This window comes from Lethenteron reissneri, chromosome 3 (genome assembly GCF_015708825.2).
Source record: "Lethenteron reissneri isolate LAM-NWPU_2019-01 chromosome 3, ASM1570882v1, whole genome shotgun sequence".
NCBI classification, from domain to species: domain Eukaryota; kingdom Metazoa; phylum Chordata; class Hyperoartia; order Petromyzontiformes; family Petromyzontidae; genus Lethenteron; species Lethenteron reissneri.
Genome location: NC_083781.1, coordinates 745,877 through 760,230, shown reverse-complemented (window position 1 = coordinate 760,230; position 14,354 = coordinate 745,877). Strand labels below are relative to the sequence as shown.

The window sequence follows — 14,354 nt, the reverse complement described above, 5'->3', positions numbered from 1 at the left end:
TGTGATATAATATATATTATGTATAATCTATATATATAAAAGAAAATTTGTGAATGTGTGTCTGTTCAAATGTTTAGCCTACTTCCCGACATGCACCAAACTTGAAATTTGCCATGTGGGTAGCTTCCAGACTGTATACAATGCAGAAAGTATAAAATAGACTTTTGTATTTTGTGGGGGGTGGGGGCGCAATAATGCATATATTTCGAACGGCAAGTGAGCTGTGACGTCACATCTGTCATGTCACCCGCATGCGGCAGCGTTACGTAGTGTGCCTGCTGACGTCACACATCCCCCCCACCCTCCGCATAGGCTGTGTATTAATCCAAGACAAGAATCCAAGTCTCGGGCGAAGCCGGGTAATAAAGATAGTTATATAATAATAAGAAGATGAGGGGACAGTAGAATTGACTGGAAAAACTCATTGTTACCGAGGTACAAAACCTAATTTCCTTTCAGGTCGAAACAACGAGGTCCACCTTGTGGAGAAGTTACCATTGTGTTAAGAGACCAGCCCTGACATAGTAATGAGGAATTTCCACCCCCGTCTCCAAGGCTGCCAATCTGTCACTTTATTTTGACTTTGTTGTTCTCCGGAAATAACTGCTGTGGCCCTCCTCTATGGTAACTCCATCTTCAAATTGGCCCCACATTATACAGAGCTCTTTACTATAAAATCTGACTATCTCGCACCACTTATTTAACTGGTCTGAGTCTGCCGATGAGACCCTGAAAATTGAAACCGGTTCTGAGTTTACCCGCTTATACAAACTCTGCTGCAAAACAAAATGCTTCGTTCGGGCATTGATGGCGTTTACTACATAGCTCACCCCACCCGCTCTTTTTGGCTTAAACAGTGGATCTTTGTGCGTCTCTTTTTCTGTGTATGGGTTTGTGTGTGTGTGTGGGAGTGTTTGTGTGTGACTGTCTGTTTAACAGTGCATGCCTTTGTATGTCTTGTCTACTTTTATGTTATGGAGCAGTAGTGCATTGGTTAGCACACTGCTTCACGGACTCTGACCAGAGTTGCATTCCCACTCACATCCAAAAAAGGTAATGAATATCTCAAGCAGTCGTGGTCCTCCCCAAAGTCGACTCAGCCTTAAATTAATTCCTGGTGTGGTGTATTTATCAGCACTGGGGAGACAAAGGCAGCCAGGGTGTGGTGATGGCCACCCACCCCCTCGTATGTCGTGTCTGCCTTCAATAACAGCACTTGCCCGAACAGTCTTGTCAAGGTTGTACTGTGCGCGTGAATGTGCATTGCAGATCCTGATTGGGCGTCATACACACTCGGGGTGTTCATCTGCCTGCACTGCTCCGGGATTCACCGCAACATGACGGAGGTCAGCCGCGTCAAGTCCCTCCGCCTCGACTTCTGGGAGGATGAGCAAGTGGAGGTCAGGTGACCACACCATGTGACCTTGAAACCTTGGTCATGATGTTGTACCTCTAACACCGATCCCACTCGCCTTCACAACTGTCACAGTACACTGGGTTTATGTAGCATCTCCGTGGTACCGGAACTCAAGATGCTGTACAGAAACAGTGGGCGTGTTCATTTCATGGAGAGAAAGAGGCTGTCAGTCGAAGGCGGAGAAGGAGAAGAGGAAGGTTTTGAGCCTGAACTTGAACAAGTTGCAGGGAGTCGACAGCAGGGATGGCTGGGGGAGGGAGGTCCAGACTGGGGGTGCGAGATGTGAATAAAGCCAAGATAATGTGATTGGAGTAGTGAGATGAGAGGGGAGAGGAAGGAAGGGACAAAGTCCATGGAGGATCTTGGAGATGGTGAAATTGATCCGAAATAGATTTTGGAGCCAGTGTCCTTCCTCACGCCTCCGATTAACATGGTTGGCTACATATGTTGCGAAAGATGTTCAACATACACACAGAGCATTAGGTGATGTAATCTCAATGGCAGGTATGGGTGAGGGGCCAGGTAGCCGCTGCTACGGACATATACACACACTTGCGGGCATGCGCTCCTGTGTGCTTGTCTCGTGCATCGCTCTGAATCGTGGTGCGTTCGATCGATTGGTGTTTCCGCATGAGACAGCCCGGGTGGAGGTGGCTGGTATCATCAGCATAGCGATGACAAGCCTGGCTGTTGGGTGAATCGCAATCGCTGGCACCCACAGTCATCGTCGTGTGGGCAGTCAGAGTAGAAAAGCTGGATTTACTGGTTCCAGTTTGAAGTGAAGGTGGAAGGTTGTCAACATCTTCACGGTCTTGCACTTTAACACTAACCATACGCCTACACGGAACTTCACCTCTTATACAAGCACGCCTGCGAACGGCCACAAATAAGAAGTGTGCTTACACATGCACACAAACCGTGCAACAGCAACATTGGCTGCCATTTGCTGATCAGTGGCAATGATGGCACGCTAGGCTAGGTTCACTTTTATTGTGCATCAAGTGACAGTCTGGTTGTTGGCTGGTCAAAAAACACACTTCATTGTTTTGGGTTAACACACGCACACTCAAATGGGCATCCTTTTCTCCAGGTAATATATATGCAAACATATCAATGTTGGTATTTGTAGACTGTAGTCGAGTGCTGTTAGCGAGCACCTATTATGGTCCATGAGGGGGTGATGTGGCCAGCCCCAATCCTCCCTTATCCTCGAGTGCTGATATTTACACTCCAAAGTACACATTTAAGGCCGAGTCAACATTGAGGAGGCCATGGACAGGTTTATATAAAACGTGCTCCTGATGTTGTGCATGACCAGGAATCAAACCCTGCGTCATTGCTGCCTTATATATAGAGGCGCCACCATGACGCCTCAGTGCTGCTGCTGCCTCAGTAGTTCACTTGGTAGTCTTCCAAGTCATCAAACATTTGATGGCCCAAGGGGAAAATGCGCGTAGTTTCGTGGGTGAACGTCAGCAAATTAAATCAAGTGCCGCTGATGTCAGCATCTCCAGAATCAACCACCAAATATGGGCGATTGAATCGGGCAAAACATGGAAGTGATGTTACATCATTAGATAAACGTTTGTGGAGAGTCCACAAGGGTTGACTGTCCATTACCGACTTGGGGACATGATGCATTCGGATTATTTTAAGGCAGTGGTTGCTGCCAGTCGTCACCAGTAAGATTATCTGCCACACTATTCCTTGTTCCTAAAATAGTCGGTTAAATAACCAATGTTAGCTTTCCTGTACCAATTAATGCAGCCTCACTCGGAGCTGCTCATTGTATCTGCCCGAGAGGTATGATGATGAATGATGACGACATGTTAGTGTTTTTCAAGTTAGTGGTGGCTTGTAGCCAGTGATGAAAATTGCACAGGTTACATAGGACAAGTACTCTTGGTTTTCTACGCAGAGGTACTCGTTTTATCAACGCTAGAGGGATGATGGACTGAGTCAATCCCAGATGACGATGTGAACTTGCAATCTTAAAACTGCGAGTTGAGTCCTCTGCCATGGCATTCACCCATCTGTCTGTGCATACTGCACATGGGCACATGCTTGTATGAGTTTCGCACGTCAATGTTTGTGCTGACACTGGCTCGTAGAACTAAATAAACACTTTCTCACTATTGGAGGAATTTCACACCAAACTGTGACCAGAGGCCCATGTTGAGCCAGAAGCCTCCTTGGCAGATTATGGGTGTATGGGAGGGCTGGCCACTGTCCGTAAGAGCCAGGTGGATATTTTCTTGTTGCTTGGTAAGATATTACTTGTAATCCTGGATCATCATCACAGTGATGCTTGCTCATGTTGCCCTGCACGGAGGATAGATTGATAATTGTTTTAAGTTCCTGGCTGCCCACGTGCGTGTGAGAGGTTTTCTGTGGCTGTATGCAGTGGCGTAGTAATTTGTAATCGGAGACTGATTACTTTCGGTTCACTACCCTCCCACACTCGTGGGGGTGGTGATGGGCAGAGCGGTTGTCCTTGGTGGGTGTGGCAAGATGGTGGACTTGAGAACGAGCCAGTCACCAAACCTCGTCACGTGATCATGTCTCAGAATTGTCAACTAGCAGCCAATGTATCCCTAGAAACGTTGATGATTGGCAGCGATTGAAAGGACTAAACAAAACTCTATCTTAATTGTGGTCTCAATGTGAACTAAACACCAGTTTAGTATTTATGATCTGGATTTTTATTCATTTTGGAATCTGAATCTAAATCTTTATTTGATTAACGTACAGATATGTGCTGATCCATCTTCACAGATTAAATTACTGCTATGGATTAAAGCCTGAAGCCTCACCTGCACTCTGAATGAAAATAAATCTGGATTTCGACTTGTCTGGAGCCATGCCAAGATTTGCATTTCTACCATCGGGATCCAAATTAAACTGTGTACCCAGACTTTGTGAATTCGATCTAACAATAATTGTGTAGTGACATTGGGGATGTCACTGTATGGTACCGGCCTAAGAGGGCCACGGCACGCGATGCACTGTCATCGCGTACACCCCGTAGGCGGGTGTAGTACCAGCCCTAGCGGGGCTTAGCGTGCGCTGGGATAGCGCGGGCACCACACATAGCGTGTAGTGCGGGCTCCCACAGGGGGGAGTAGGAGAGTGTCAGCCCAGGGTCCGGGTTGCCCCGGGCCATGGCACTCTGGTTGACCCTGCAGACACGTGATCTGGAGTATCCATATAGAGGCCCCCAGGTGGGGGGACTAGGGGGTGATCACGTGTCCAGGGAGAGCTCTCGAGAGGGATCGAGAGGGAGCTAGAAGGCTCCAGAAGGCGGGTGGGGCCGAAGGCAGAGCGGCCCGACTCGTGGAGGGATATAAGGCGGGTGCCTGAGTGGGACCGGGGTCGCTGGATTCTAAAAGCTGAAGCTCTACGTCCAACAAGCTAGAAGCTCTACAGGCATCAACACGTGGTCGGGACCCGAGTGAGGGCCAGACCCTTCGTAGCCGTATAGGGTAGTTAGCTGGGTGGTCACCACCCTAGGCAGTATCTGGTGAAGGGGCAGTAGTTACCCCTTTGTGTTACGTGTTGATGCTACAATAAATGTATTGCCTCTAAAGAACAACGTCTGGCACTCGGTTGGACTCACTACAATTGTAATACTTTAGCATAGAAAGCCTCTTCAGTCTCAAGACTTACAAGAGGGTCCTGCATTGATGCGTTTAGCCGATTCTTTCACGAGTATTTTTTGGTATGTTTGAGGAATTCAGAACACCTGAAAAACGCACCGATAATAATAAATAATGTGTACAGATTGCTCGGCGTCCTACTTGCTGCACTATTGTCGACTGGTAAGCTAATTCGCCCTACAGGTGGGAGCCTCCTGCTGCTCATGATGAGATCTGTGTGAACCAACCACTCCGCCTCCAGAGCGCCGGGCTAGAGGCGTGCGCCAGTGCGTCGCGCCGCAGAGGTGCGAGTGCCGGAGGGAGCTCCGCAGTGGTGGAGAGGAGTGGGGATCCAGGCGTGGGAGCGACGGCGATGACCCTCTCCATTTCTATTCATTTCTGCTTTGCAGTTCATGGCAAACAAGGGGAATGTCGCGGCAAAGGAGTTGTACGAGCAGCGGATCCCTCCCTTTTACTACCGCCCCACAGCCGACGACTGCCAGTGAGTAGTGCCACTCCATACCCCGCACAGGCTCAAATACAACACTTCCTGTGAATGAGTCATCGGCGGGCACCGCGGTGGCGAGATGTGTTAACTGCCTCACCTGGTCTTCAGGAGGTCATGGGTACGAGCCCAATCCTAATGGCCATATAATTGGAGTTTGCATTTTTCCTCGTGGTCATGCGGATTTTTATCCTGATCCTCTGTTTTTTTTCCCTCCACATTTAGAAACATGCATTTAGAGTATTTTGCTGCTATATTTTTTGCACGTGATAAGCCACTTCGTTTAGCTATCATTTGTGGCCAGGTCGCCTCTGAAAAAGAGCTATATATCTCAGTGGGCCTTAACTAGTAATTGATTTTTAGGTTAAGCCACAATGATTTGTCCTAATTTGTGTCGTTAACATTCTGCACCACCAGACAGAGCCAAATAAATACAATTGGCACGTCGTGTACAAGCGTATTTACAATTATTATTGTTTCAGCTCTCTCGCCATTGAGTTGAGAAACAATTCTCACAACCCAATTTAGCGACTAGTTATACGACGCTGAATTGAAACTACGTCAGATCAGGATGAAATTCAGGAAGTGAGAATGTAGAGAATTCTGAATGATCCAAAACAAATGTTTTTATTGTAATGCTGGCTGTAAATGTTGAGAACCCAAAGCAACAGGAGAATGAGTGCATGCTGGAAAGCAACAGATTCATCAACACGCCAACGTGTGCTCACAAACAGCAGTACTCAACTTCCATCAGCCTTGTCCAGACCTCCAGCTCATGTACTGAATGTGTGGCCATGTTCTTGATTTGACCAACAACTCAAAGTTGGGATGGCCACGTTTTTTAGTTCTGTTGTTAAATCCATCTCACAGTGGGCTCCACCCCTCCTCCCTGCTTCAATAAAGGGTCCTGATTCAAGGCCACAATCCTCAATTGAGGATTTTGATGATGCAATCGTGCACTCCATATGATTCAGAAATACATTATTATTTCACGTAAGTTTTATAGCGTCAAGCTCGGGCCAAAACTGAAGTTATAGAAAAACGTGGCTTTGCCATTGCAGATATTTGTTATTGTGGGCATTGTATTCACAGTTTTACGGTGGTTTTGGCTGAAAGTAGTTGGTTAACTGTTATCACAGTTATCAGCCATGATCTATCCACTACTAGATGAAGGCTTCCCCCAACCGTCATCTCCATGGTCTTGCGATGCAGCAGTCTACCTAGCACCTGCTCATCGCCTCATTTCCTCAGTGGACGTCATCTTGGATGTGTTACCTCCTTTGGCTGTAACTCCGTAGTTAGTCTCAACCGCCAGCCATCATCTCTCTGAGGCTTATCTTGCCAAGCCCACTTAGAATTCTTGATCATCCGTTTGCTCTCTTGAACCTGTGTGCGCTCCGCTGGGGTTTGGCTTGAGTCTCCTCACGCTCGCATGCCTTGTCCTCACCGCAGGGTCCTCAAGGAGCAGTGGATCCGTGCCAGATATGAGCGCCGCGAATTCATCGACGTCGAGAAGCAGGAGCCCTACTCCACAGGTGGTGGCGATTGCCGCTCGCGCAAGGGACCTTCTTAACGCTGTCTCGGATAAATCACAAACTCGGAGCGGAACGCTGGGTCCCGTTCTCATCTCTGTTGTGTGGAGATGTCACATACGTATGGCGGTGACTGGTGTCTAAGAGGACAACCACTGTTAACTCAGTTGGAATTACACACGGCAACAGCGCCCCCTACTGCAATAACTTGGCAGGACCCTCCTGAAAAAGGTCTTAATAACAATCAAGACAACTTCTGTAGTGCTGCAACATGGTAAGCCCATTACAAGAGTGCTGTCACTCAGTGCGGCTTTCCTGGGTAAACGATTGTTATAAAAACAAGAAATAACACCACAAAGTAATGACCTATCCACCATGGGGGCGTGATAGACTGTGTCGGGGTATTCGTTTAGTTATTTTCCTCGCGATGTTTTTATCGCCCCGTGTGTGATCACCTTGTGACCCCTGTGCCCCCTCGACTCATCAACCCTGCACACAGGTTACCGGGAGGGGTACCTGTGGAAGCGCGGACGGGACAGCAGCCAGTTCCTGCGTCGCAAGTTCATCCTGTCGGAGCGCGAGGGGGTGCTCAAGTACTTCACCAAGAGCGACGTGAGTGCTTTGGGGTCACGTCCGCATCTTCGGGGATCGGCGGGAACTCGTCGGCACGTTTTTTGGCAAATATTGGCCGATGCAGATCATTCATCGAATCGGGCTGCGTGATGCGGCGTCCGCACCCGTGCGTTGATACTCAACTCCCAAGCGCGCCCGGTGGTCTCATTCCCAGCCTCACAAGTAACGGGGTCCTGTTGTTGTTGTTAGGAGCTCCTCCACTGCCATTCCCTTGTTCACCCATGCATCTGACATGGCATAGGTTTTAATAGCCGAGTGCTACATGAGTGTCTTCTGTGGACATTCCTGCAGTCTGTACAGGGCGGCCACTGGCGACGTGTCTCGGAGTGGTCCGCTGTATTTGAACTCAAAAGCTTCCGATTTTCAGTTGAGCACTCAAACTACAGAACCACAGAACACCTGGCGGGATGCTGTCCGTGGTCTTCCAAGGGACTTGGCGTCATTACCGTATTTTCCCTCGGAAAACATCACAATGTACCTCACGGCATATCTCTCAATCTGCTCATCCCCAAATTTATGGACTGTGACTGCCGACCGTCACTTCTCCGTAATTGCTCCCACCATGTGGAACTCCATCCCCATATACATAATGTACAATCACCAACTTATTTAAAAACGCACTTAATGCTTTGCCGTTCCAAGACGTCTGAAAGTTGCAGGGTGGGTCCCGTTCACCGCTGAATCTCAGAATGTGCAAGTGGTTCGCGTTAATATTATTTAGAAGCGTAGCAGCACCATTGTTTTTAAAGACATTGGACTGTACTCGCTGCAGAGAACTGTAGCAACATGATCGCACTCTATGATAGCTGGCACCAAACTCTTCCACACTCCCTCCCGCATGGCCTTGTGGGAGCCTTGATACCGATAAAGTTATCCGTTATAATTATGTACACATACGTCACCGGAACGTACTCGTTCCAGCAAGCTTTCAACTCTGAGCTAGGCTCCGCACCTGTGATTTGCTCTTCCACTTTTTCGTCCATTAGCAAAATTGTGCGCGTTGAAAGTTATTATTATTGTACTACCTGCAAGAGGCAGTGCAGCAAAGTAGGTTTGGTGACCAAGTGTCGATGCGTTGCCCCATGCCCGCGGCAGGCGAAGGAGCCCAAGGGCGAGTTGAAAATCGCCGAGATCAATGCAACGTTCCAGCCGGACAAGATCGGCAACCCCAACGGCCTGCAGGTCACCTACCTGAAGGATGGCAGCACCCGCAGCCTCTTCGTCTACCACGAGGAGGGCAAGGTGGGCCTTGCTGCCCCACGCTCATTGCTCACAAACCATTGCCCAGTTGACCCCTGCCCACTGCTCAATGCTAAATGCACAACGCTCACTACTCAATGCCCACTTCCCTGTACCCAATGGCTGCTGCTCGCTCTGCTGCCTCTTCATGTTGCTGGCGGTCACGCTGGGGATTTTCTGACCTGTGCGTTGTGCGGTGCGTGGGATGTTGATTTGTGACATGTGGTATGATGTGTGATGTGGTTGTATGATGTTGTTTGATATTGGGGTGTGTGATATGGTGTGAGGTGCCTGTGGAGCAGTGGTGCAATGGTTAGTGCGTTGTGCTACAAACTCGGTGACCCAAGTTCGATTCTCGGTCACGACCAACACCAGTGATGATTATCTGAGACCATGGTGGACAGATGTGGTGTTCCGGTTAGCTGAAAGAAAGCGACAGGCTGCCTCCCACGGTCTACAACATCCCACGTTGGAGAATGAGGAGGCTCAAAAAAGCTTTTACTCGGAGGTTCAGAGAGCTGTGCAGCGCTGCAAGAAGAGTGAAGGTTGCAGGTTGTTGAGGAAATGGAAAATTCCTCAGTAGCTCGCGATCACAAATAACTCTTTAATTTTATAAAAAACGTAACTTGCAGTGCCACACTTATTACCATTCGTAAGGGAAAGAATGGGGATCTCTGACCCCCAGGAACAGGTCTGCAGGTTTGCTGAGCATTTCTATTACGTCTTGTGGGAGGGAAAATCCCTCAGCCCAGTTAATATTATGGGGCAAGGTGGGAAATGAACTTACTAGGGCTGATGTGCCTCAAATATTGGAGGAAATAGCCACCACATGTGAGTGGCCAGCTGATCTGCAATCTGTTGAGAAAGTATGAAGAGAAATCCAGAATCAGAATCTTTATTTATCTTGGAGGAATCCCATGAGTTATGAAGCTCTTTTTTACAGATATCCAGTAGGGTGGGTCAGCAAGTTACATCAACAACAAATACAAAAGACGATATGAGTGTAAGATAGAGAAAAGGTAAGCAAGTCGGTAAAAATAAATAACTATCAATAAGTACAAATTGCACAAGTACCTAAAATTCCTGCCGATTTGTCAACACCAAATGCAAGCTTACACAACGCAGCAAAACAACAATAGTCCCAGACCACACCAAGACAACACACAATCCCTCAATCACATAGCACATTAAAATGTAACTTTCAATATATGGGTAAGGTTCAAAGTTACAAATCAAATTTGCAAATGTCGCTGCATCTGGCACTAACATTCTGCTTCAGGATATTTTTAAAGGAAGTTTTACAATCTTATGGGAGGAAACAAGGTTGTTTTAAAACGTTGGTGCTGCAACGGCAAAGGCTTTGTCATCTATTCCAATTCTTGTTCTAGAGATATCAGGAAGTCTGATACCAGAAAAAGTGCCGAGCAGAAATAATCTCCTAAGCGAATAGTTGATGGAGGGTGACATTTGTGTACAGACTTATTCATATGGCATAATAACAACTGCCTGGACTACAGGATTTAAAGAATGCCCTGGTGGTCTCCTTTTTAAGAAGGGGAACCGTACTTATTATAACAACTACTGGGACATATCTGTCCTCCGTGTGCCGGGAAAGGTCCTGGCAAGGATTGTTCAACATTGCCTTGCAAAGCACGTGGAGGAAAGATCTGCAGAGCCCCAATGTGATTTCAGACCGGGGTGGTCCTGAGCCGACACCATATTCTCTGTCCATCTGCTACAGCAGAAGTTGTAGGGAATTTCAACGGCACCTACATATTTGCTTTATTCACCTGGTCAAGGCCTATGATACCATCATTAGGCCAGGGCTCTGGGTTATTCTACATAGTTTGGGTCCCTCACCCTCTGGTCACAATCATTAAGGGCCTTCATGATGGTGGGCAGGTCCTGGTAAAGCTGCGTGGCTGGGAGTCCGAGACATTCCATTTTCATCTTGAGGTGCGACAGGGATGTCTTCTGGCTCCTACATTACTTAACACATTTTATTGACCACATAGCTCTAGAGCTTTCCATGGCTGTACCAGAGGAATTTCCGTCTGGTACAGATACAATGGGAGGCTGATCGATGCCCGGGTGCGCTCAAGGAATGGCTGCCTTTTGGGGAACTATGTTATGCATGCTGCTGGTCTGGTAATTATTGCTGCTGCTGAACTTGGAACATGCCACTCAGAGATAGGGCCCTACCATCAGCTCCACAAAAAACAAGCACCTGTCTGGATATTTTTATGTCGTCAAATACTGCACCTTCTCAACTTCTCATTCGTGATGGGACAGTTATGGAGAGGGTGGAGAAGTTTCCGTAACTGGGCAGTGTGCTTGTGACTAGCTCCGGTTTAGCAGCAGAGGTATCACTCTGAATCAGCAGAGGGGCATTTTATCTTCAGCTGTGTAACACTGTGTGGAAGCTACGCGACCTGTTTCTCCACATGAAACTCCGGTTCTTCTCCCACAGTTATGCCCTCCCTTGCCTATGCTTGCAAAACGTGGACCCCTCTAATGGAATGTCTGCACCAGTTGGCCTGCCTACGATCTTTCCTGGGTTTAACCAGACTGGATTGTGTGAGCAGCTCACAGTTTCTTGAAATAGCTAGTCACATATCCATCAGTCAGCTCCTCCGGTAGCCAAGGCTGTGTTGACTGGGTCATGTCGCCTGCATGCCCAGCCAACGCATGCCCAGCCAACGCATGCCCAAGCAGCTTGTTTGGCTGGATCGAGGGAGCTAAATGGGTACTGTACGGACTAGAAATGAGATGGGCTGATGTGGTACAGGAGGATGTGGAGCTTGAGTGCACTTGCTGATGACTGGTGCCAGAGGTCTCAACATCCGCTTTTGTGGAAGAGGCTCATGAATGATACCACTGGACAGTTTGAGACAGATGCCCTCCAGCAAATGCAGAGGGTGGAGAAGCGATGCTCAAAACAATGAGGGGATCACCGAGCAGCTAAAATGCAGTAAGTTAGCACAGTAGGGGGCACATCTAGTGCATCTGCCAGTCATCTCAGTCAGCCAACCAATGGCACATGGGTCTGTCCCATGAACTCCAGTCAGTGAGCCTTCGACACTTCACGTGGCCTCAAAGTGCACCTGGCCTGACACTGGCACCGTGGTGACGTCACTGCCACTTTGTGGCTAATGGCGTCTGTTGTTTTGGTGTGGTTTTGTGGTGTGTGTGACATATGGTTATTTGTGTGATGTGTGTCAGTTGGTATGTGATGTGGTTGTTGGATGTGGTTTTTGGTGTGGTATATGTGATATAGTTGTTTGTTGGTGTGTGAAATGGTGTATTATTAACTTCACACCTGGATTTTCTCAGCCAATATGATTTGTAATTGTTTTTTGGGTTGATCTCGCGTAACGATCTCGCCAAAGTGGCGTCGTTAAGACATTTTTAATGTTTGACTGTGTTGGGCGATGGAGGGTCTAAGCGACACAAATTTGGCAAAATCATTACACGGCCAAATCCAAACTCAATGGAGAATCGTGGTGTGCGGCACGTTGTGTGTGCACAGGTGATCGTGGACTGGTTCAATGCGATCCGCGCCGTACGGTACCACTACCTGAAGGTGGCCTACCCAGGCACGGTCGACAAGGAGGTGAGAGGTCAAGTGTCTCTTGGAAGAATTCGAGAATCTTTGCTCAGACGAGCAGCGAGGCGGCGCGCGTCTTTATCGGTGGCGTCTGAGCCTGTGGTGGAACCTACAGTCGTGTGATTGGCCTCGCTCACACCACAAGATTCCCGCTGGTGACTTCTGGTGCAGTTTTATATATCTTATAAGACTCCTAAGCGGAGGTGATGGCTTGAATGAATTCCCGACCAGGATTTTATCTCGTGGAATTCCAGTTGTGTGGCAAGAGCCCTATTCACAGAGCCACCATGTTGGAGATTACAGGCAGGTGGTGGTGGCCGCCATGCACGTGACCTGTAATCCAGCACTGGAAGCAGCAGCGAGGGTTGGAGGGGTCACACAAACGTTGTGAAACTCCCTTCCCATGAGCTGTCGAGGTGGACAGACCCTGGCTCGCCAGGAGGAGGTAGTATAAGTGTAAACTAATATCCGTGTGTTTCATCTGTATGGGATAGAGGTGTTGCGTGCTCACATGCCTGGGTTTTCTCCGGGTGCTCCGGTTTCCTCTTGCATGCACACACATTAATTGGCTGAAAACATCTTAAAGTTTTCCCGTGTACGTCATCGGAATGGAACCAGAAGAAAAACGAAAATAAACTAACTTTATCGGTACCGAGGCTCCCACAAGGCCATGCGGGGGAGGGAGTGTGACAAGTTTGGCGTCAGCTATCATAGAGTGCAGTCGTGTCGCTCCGGTTCTCTCCGGTGAGTACAATGTATTCATGAACAACGGCGCTACGACGCCTCTCTTCATAAAATTAACGCTGAGCCGCTTGCGCTCTCAGAGATTAAGTGGTGAACGGGACACCCACCCTGCAACTTGCAGATGTCTGAGAACGAAAGAGGGTTCAGATATTAGGGGGAAATTGTTGGTAGTGCCAGGTCACCGTGTGGCTGCTGCCTTCCTGCTTGCTGTCTATGGTTCCTTCACGTGCCTCTGAATCGTACTCTTTCTCCGAGAGTGAGTAGTGAATACTGTGCTGCACGTTACACGTCAAAATATTATTCATTATTATCATTCGGCTGCCAGGCCAAAAACTCAAAAAGCAAACCCATATGACTTAAGATGTAACTTCATAAGCCGAGTCCTGAAGGTCAACGCTAAATATGGATGTTCCACATTCATTTTTAATGAATGTTGCATCTGTTTACATTGTTGCATCTGTTTACATTGAATCATCGCACTTTCACAGTCGATGTGGAATGTGCTGTTTAGACCCAATACTCGGCAAGGAAACACTAGTCTACGATTTACACATCCTTTTATCAGTTATAGTTACATAGCCCAGACCTGCATTTAGATTTCTGCAATATGAGTTATTTTGGCCTCAGGAACTTGTGTTGCTGTTTGTTGTAGTGATTGTTTACCTCCCATGGAAAAATCTCTACTGGTTGTTACCAGTTTAAATGGAGGAAATGGATCCTTCCATGAGTCCGTGGGATTTTTGTGAGCAGTCAACTGTTGGTGCCAATTTGGGGCAGAGGAACATTACCGCTCGCCGCTGTATTCGGGCTCACGTTTATATACAGTGTACTTTCTCTGCACCTTGACGAGCTCCACATACAGAAAGGCTACAGTGGCCATCTTGGTTTCACATAAACACTGCTTGTAACGGCGACAGTCACAAACGTATATCTTTTGTCATTTGTTTCATAGCCTGTGGTGCTTAAAGTGTCAACTAAAGAGCTCTTTGGCTCTGACCGCCACTGCCGTTCTCTCGTGCAAGTGAGAAGCCGGGTGGCGGTT

At 47.9% G+C, this 14,354-nt stretch overlaps 1 protein-coding gene across 2 annotated transcripts in view; it reads left to right on the top strand.

Moving 5' to 3' along the window:
* The window catches only part of LOC133344780 (arf-GAP with dual PH domain-containing protein 1-like), a 47,005-nt gene that overhangs the window by 21,657 nt on the left and 10,994 nt on the right, over positions 1 to 14,354 (top strand). For both annotated transcript variants that reach the window (XM_061554954.1, XM_061554945.1), the window contains exons 2-7: positions 1,270 to 1,400; positions 5,463 to 5,554; positions 7,010 to 7,092; positions 7,589 to 7,701; positions 8,818 to 8,964; positions 12,491 to 12,574. In XM_061554954.1, the coding sequence (XP_061410938.1) occupies positions 1,270 to 1,400; positions 5,463 to 5,554; positions 7,010 to 7,092; positions 7,589 to 7,701; positions 8,818 to 8,964; positions 12,491 to 12,574 (650 nt within the window). The remainder of the gene's footprint in view (positions 1 to 1,269; positions 1,401 to 5,462; positions 5,555 to 7,009; positions 7,093 to 7,588; positions 7,702 to 8,817; positions 8,965 to 12,490; positions 12,575 to 14,354) is intronic.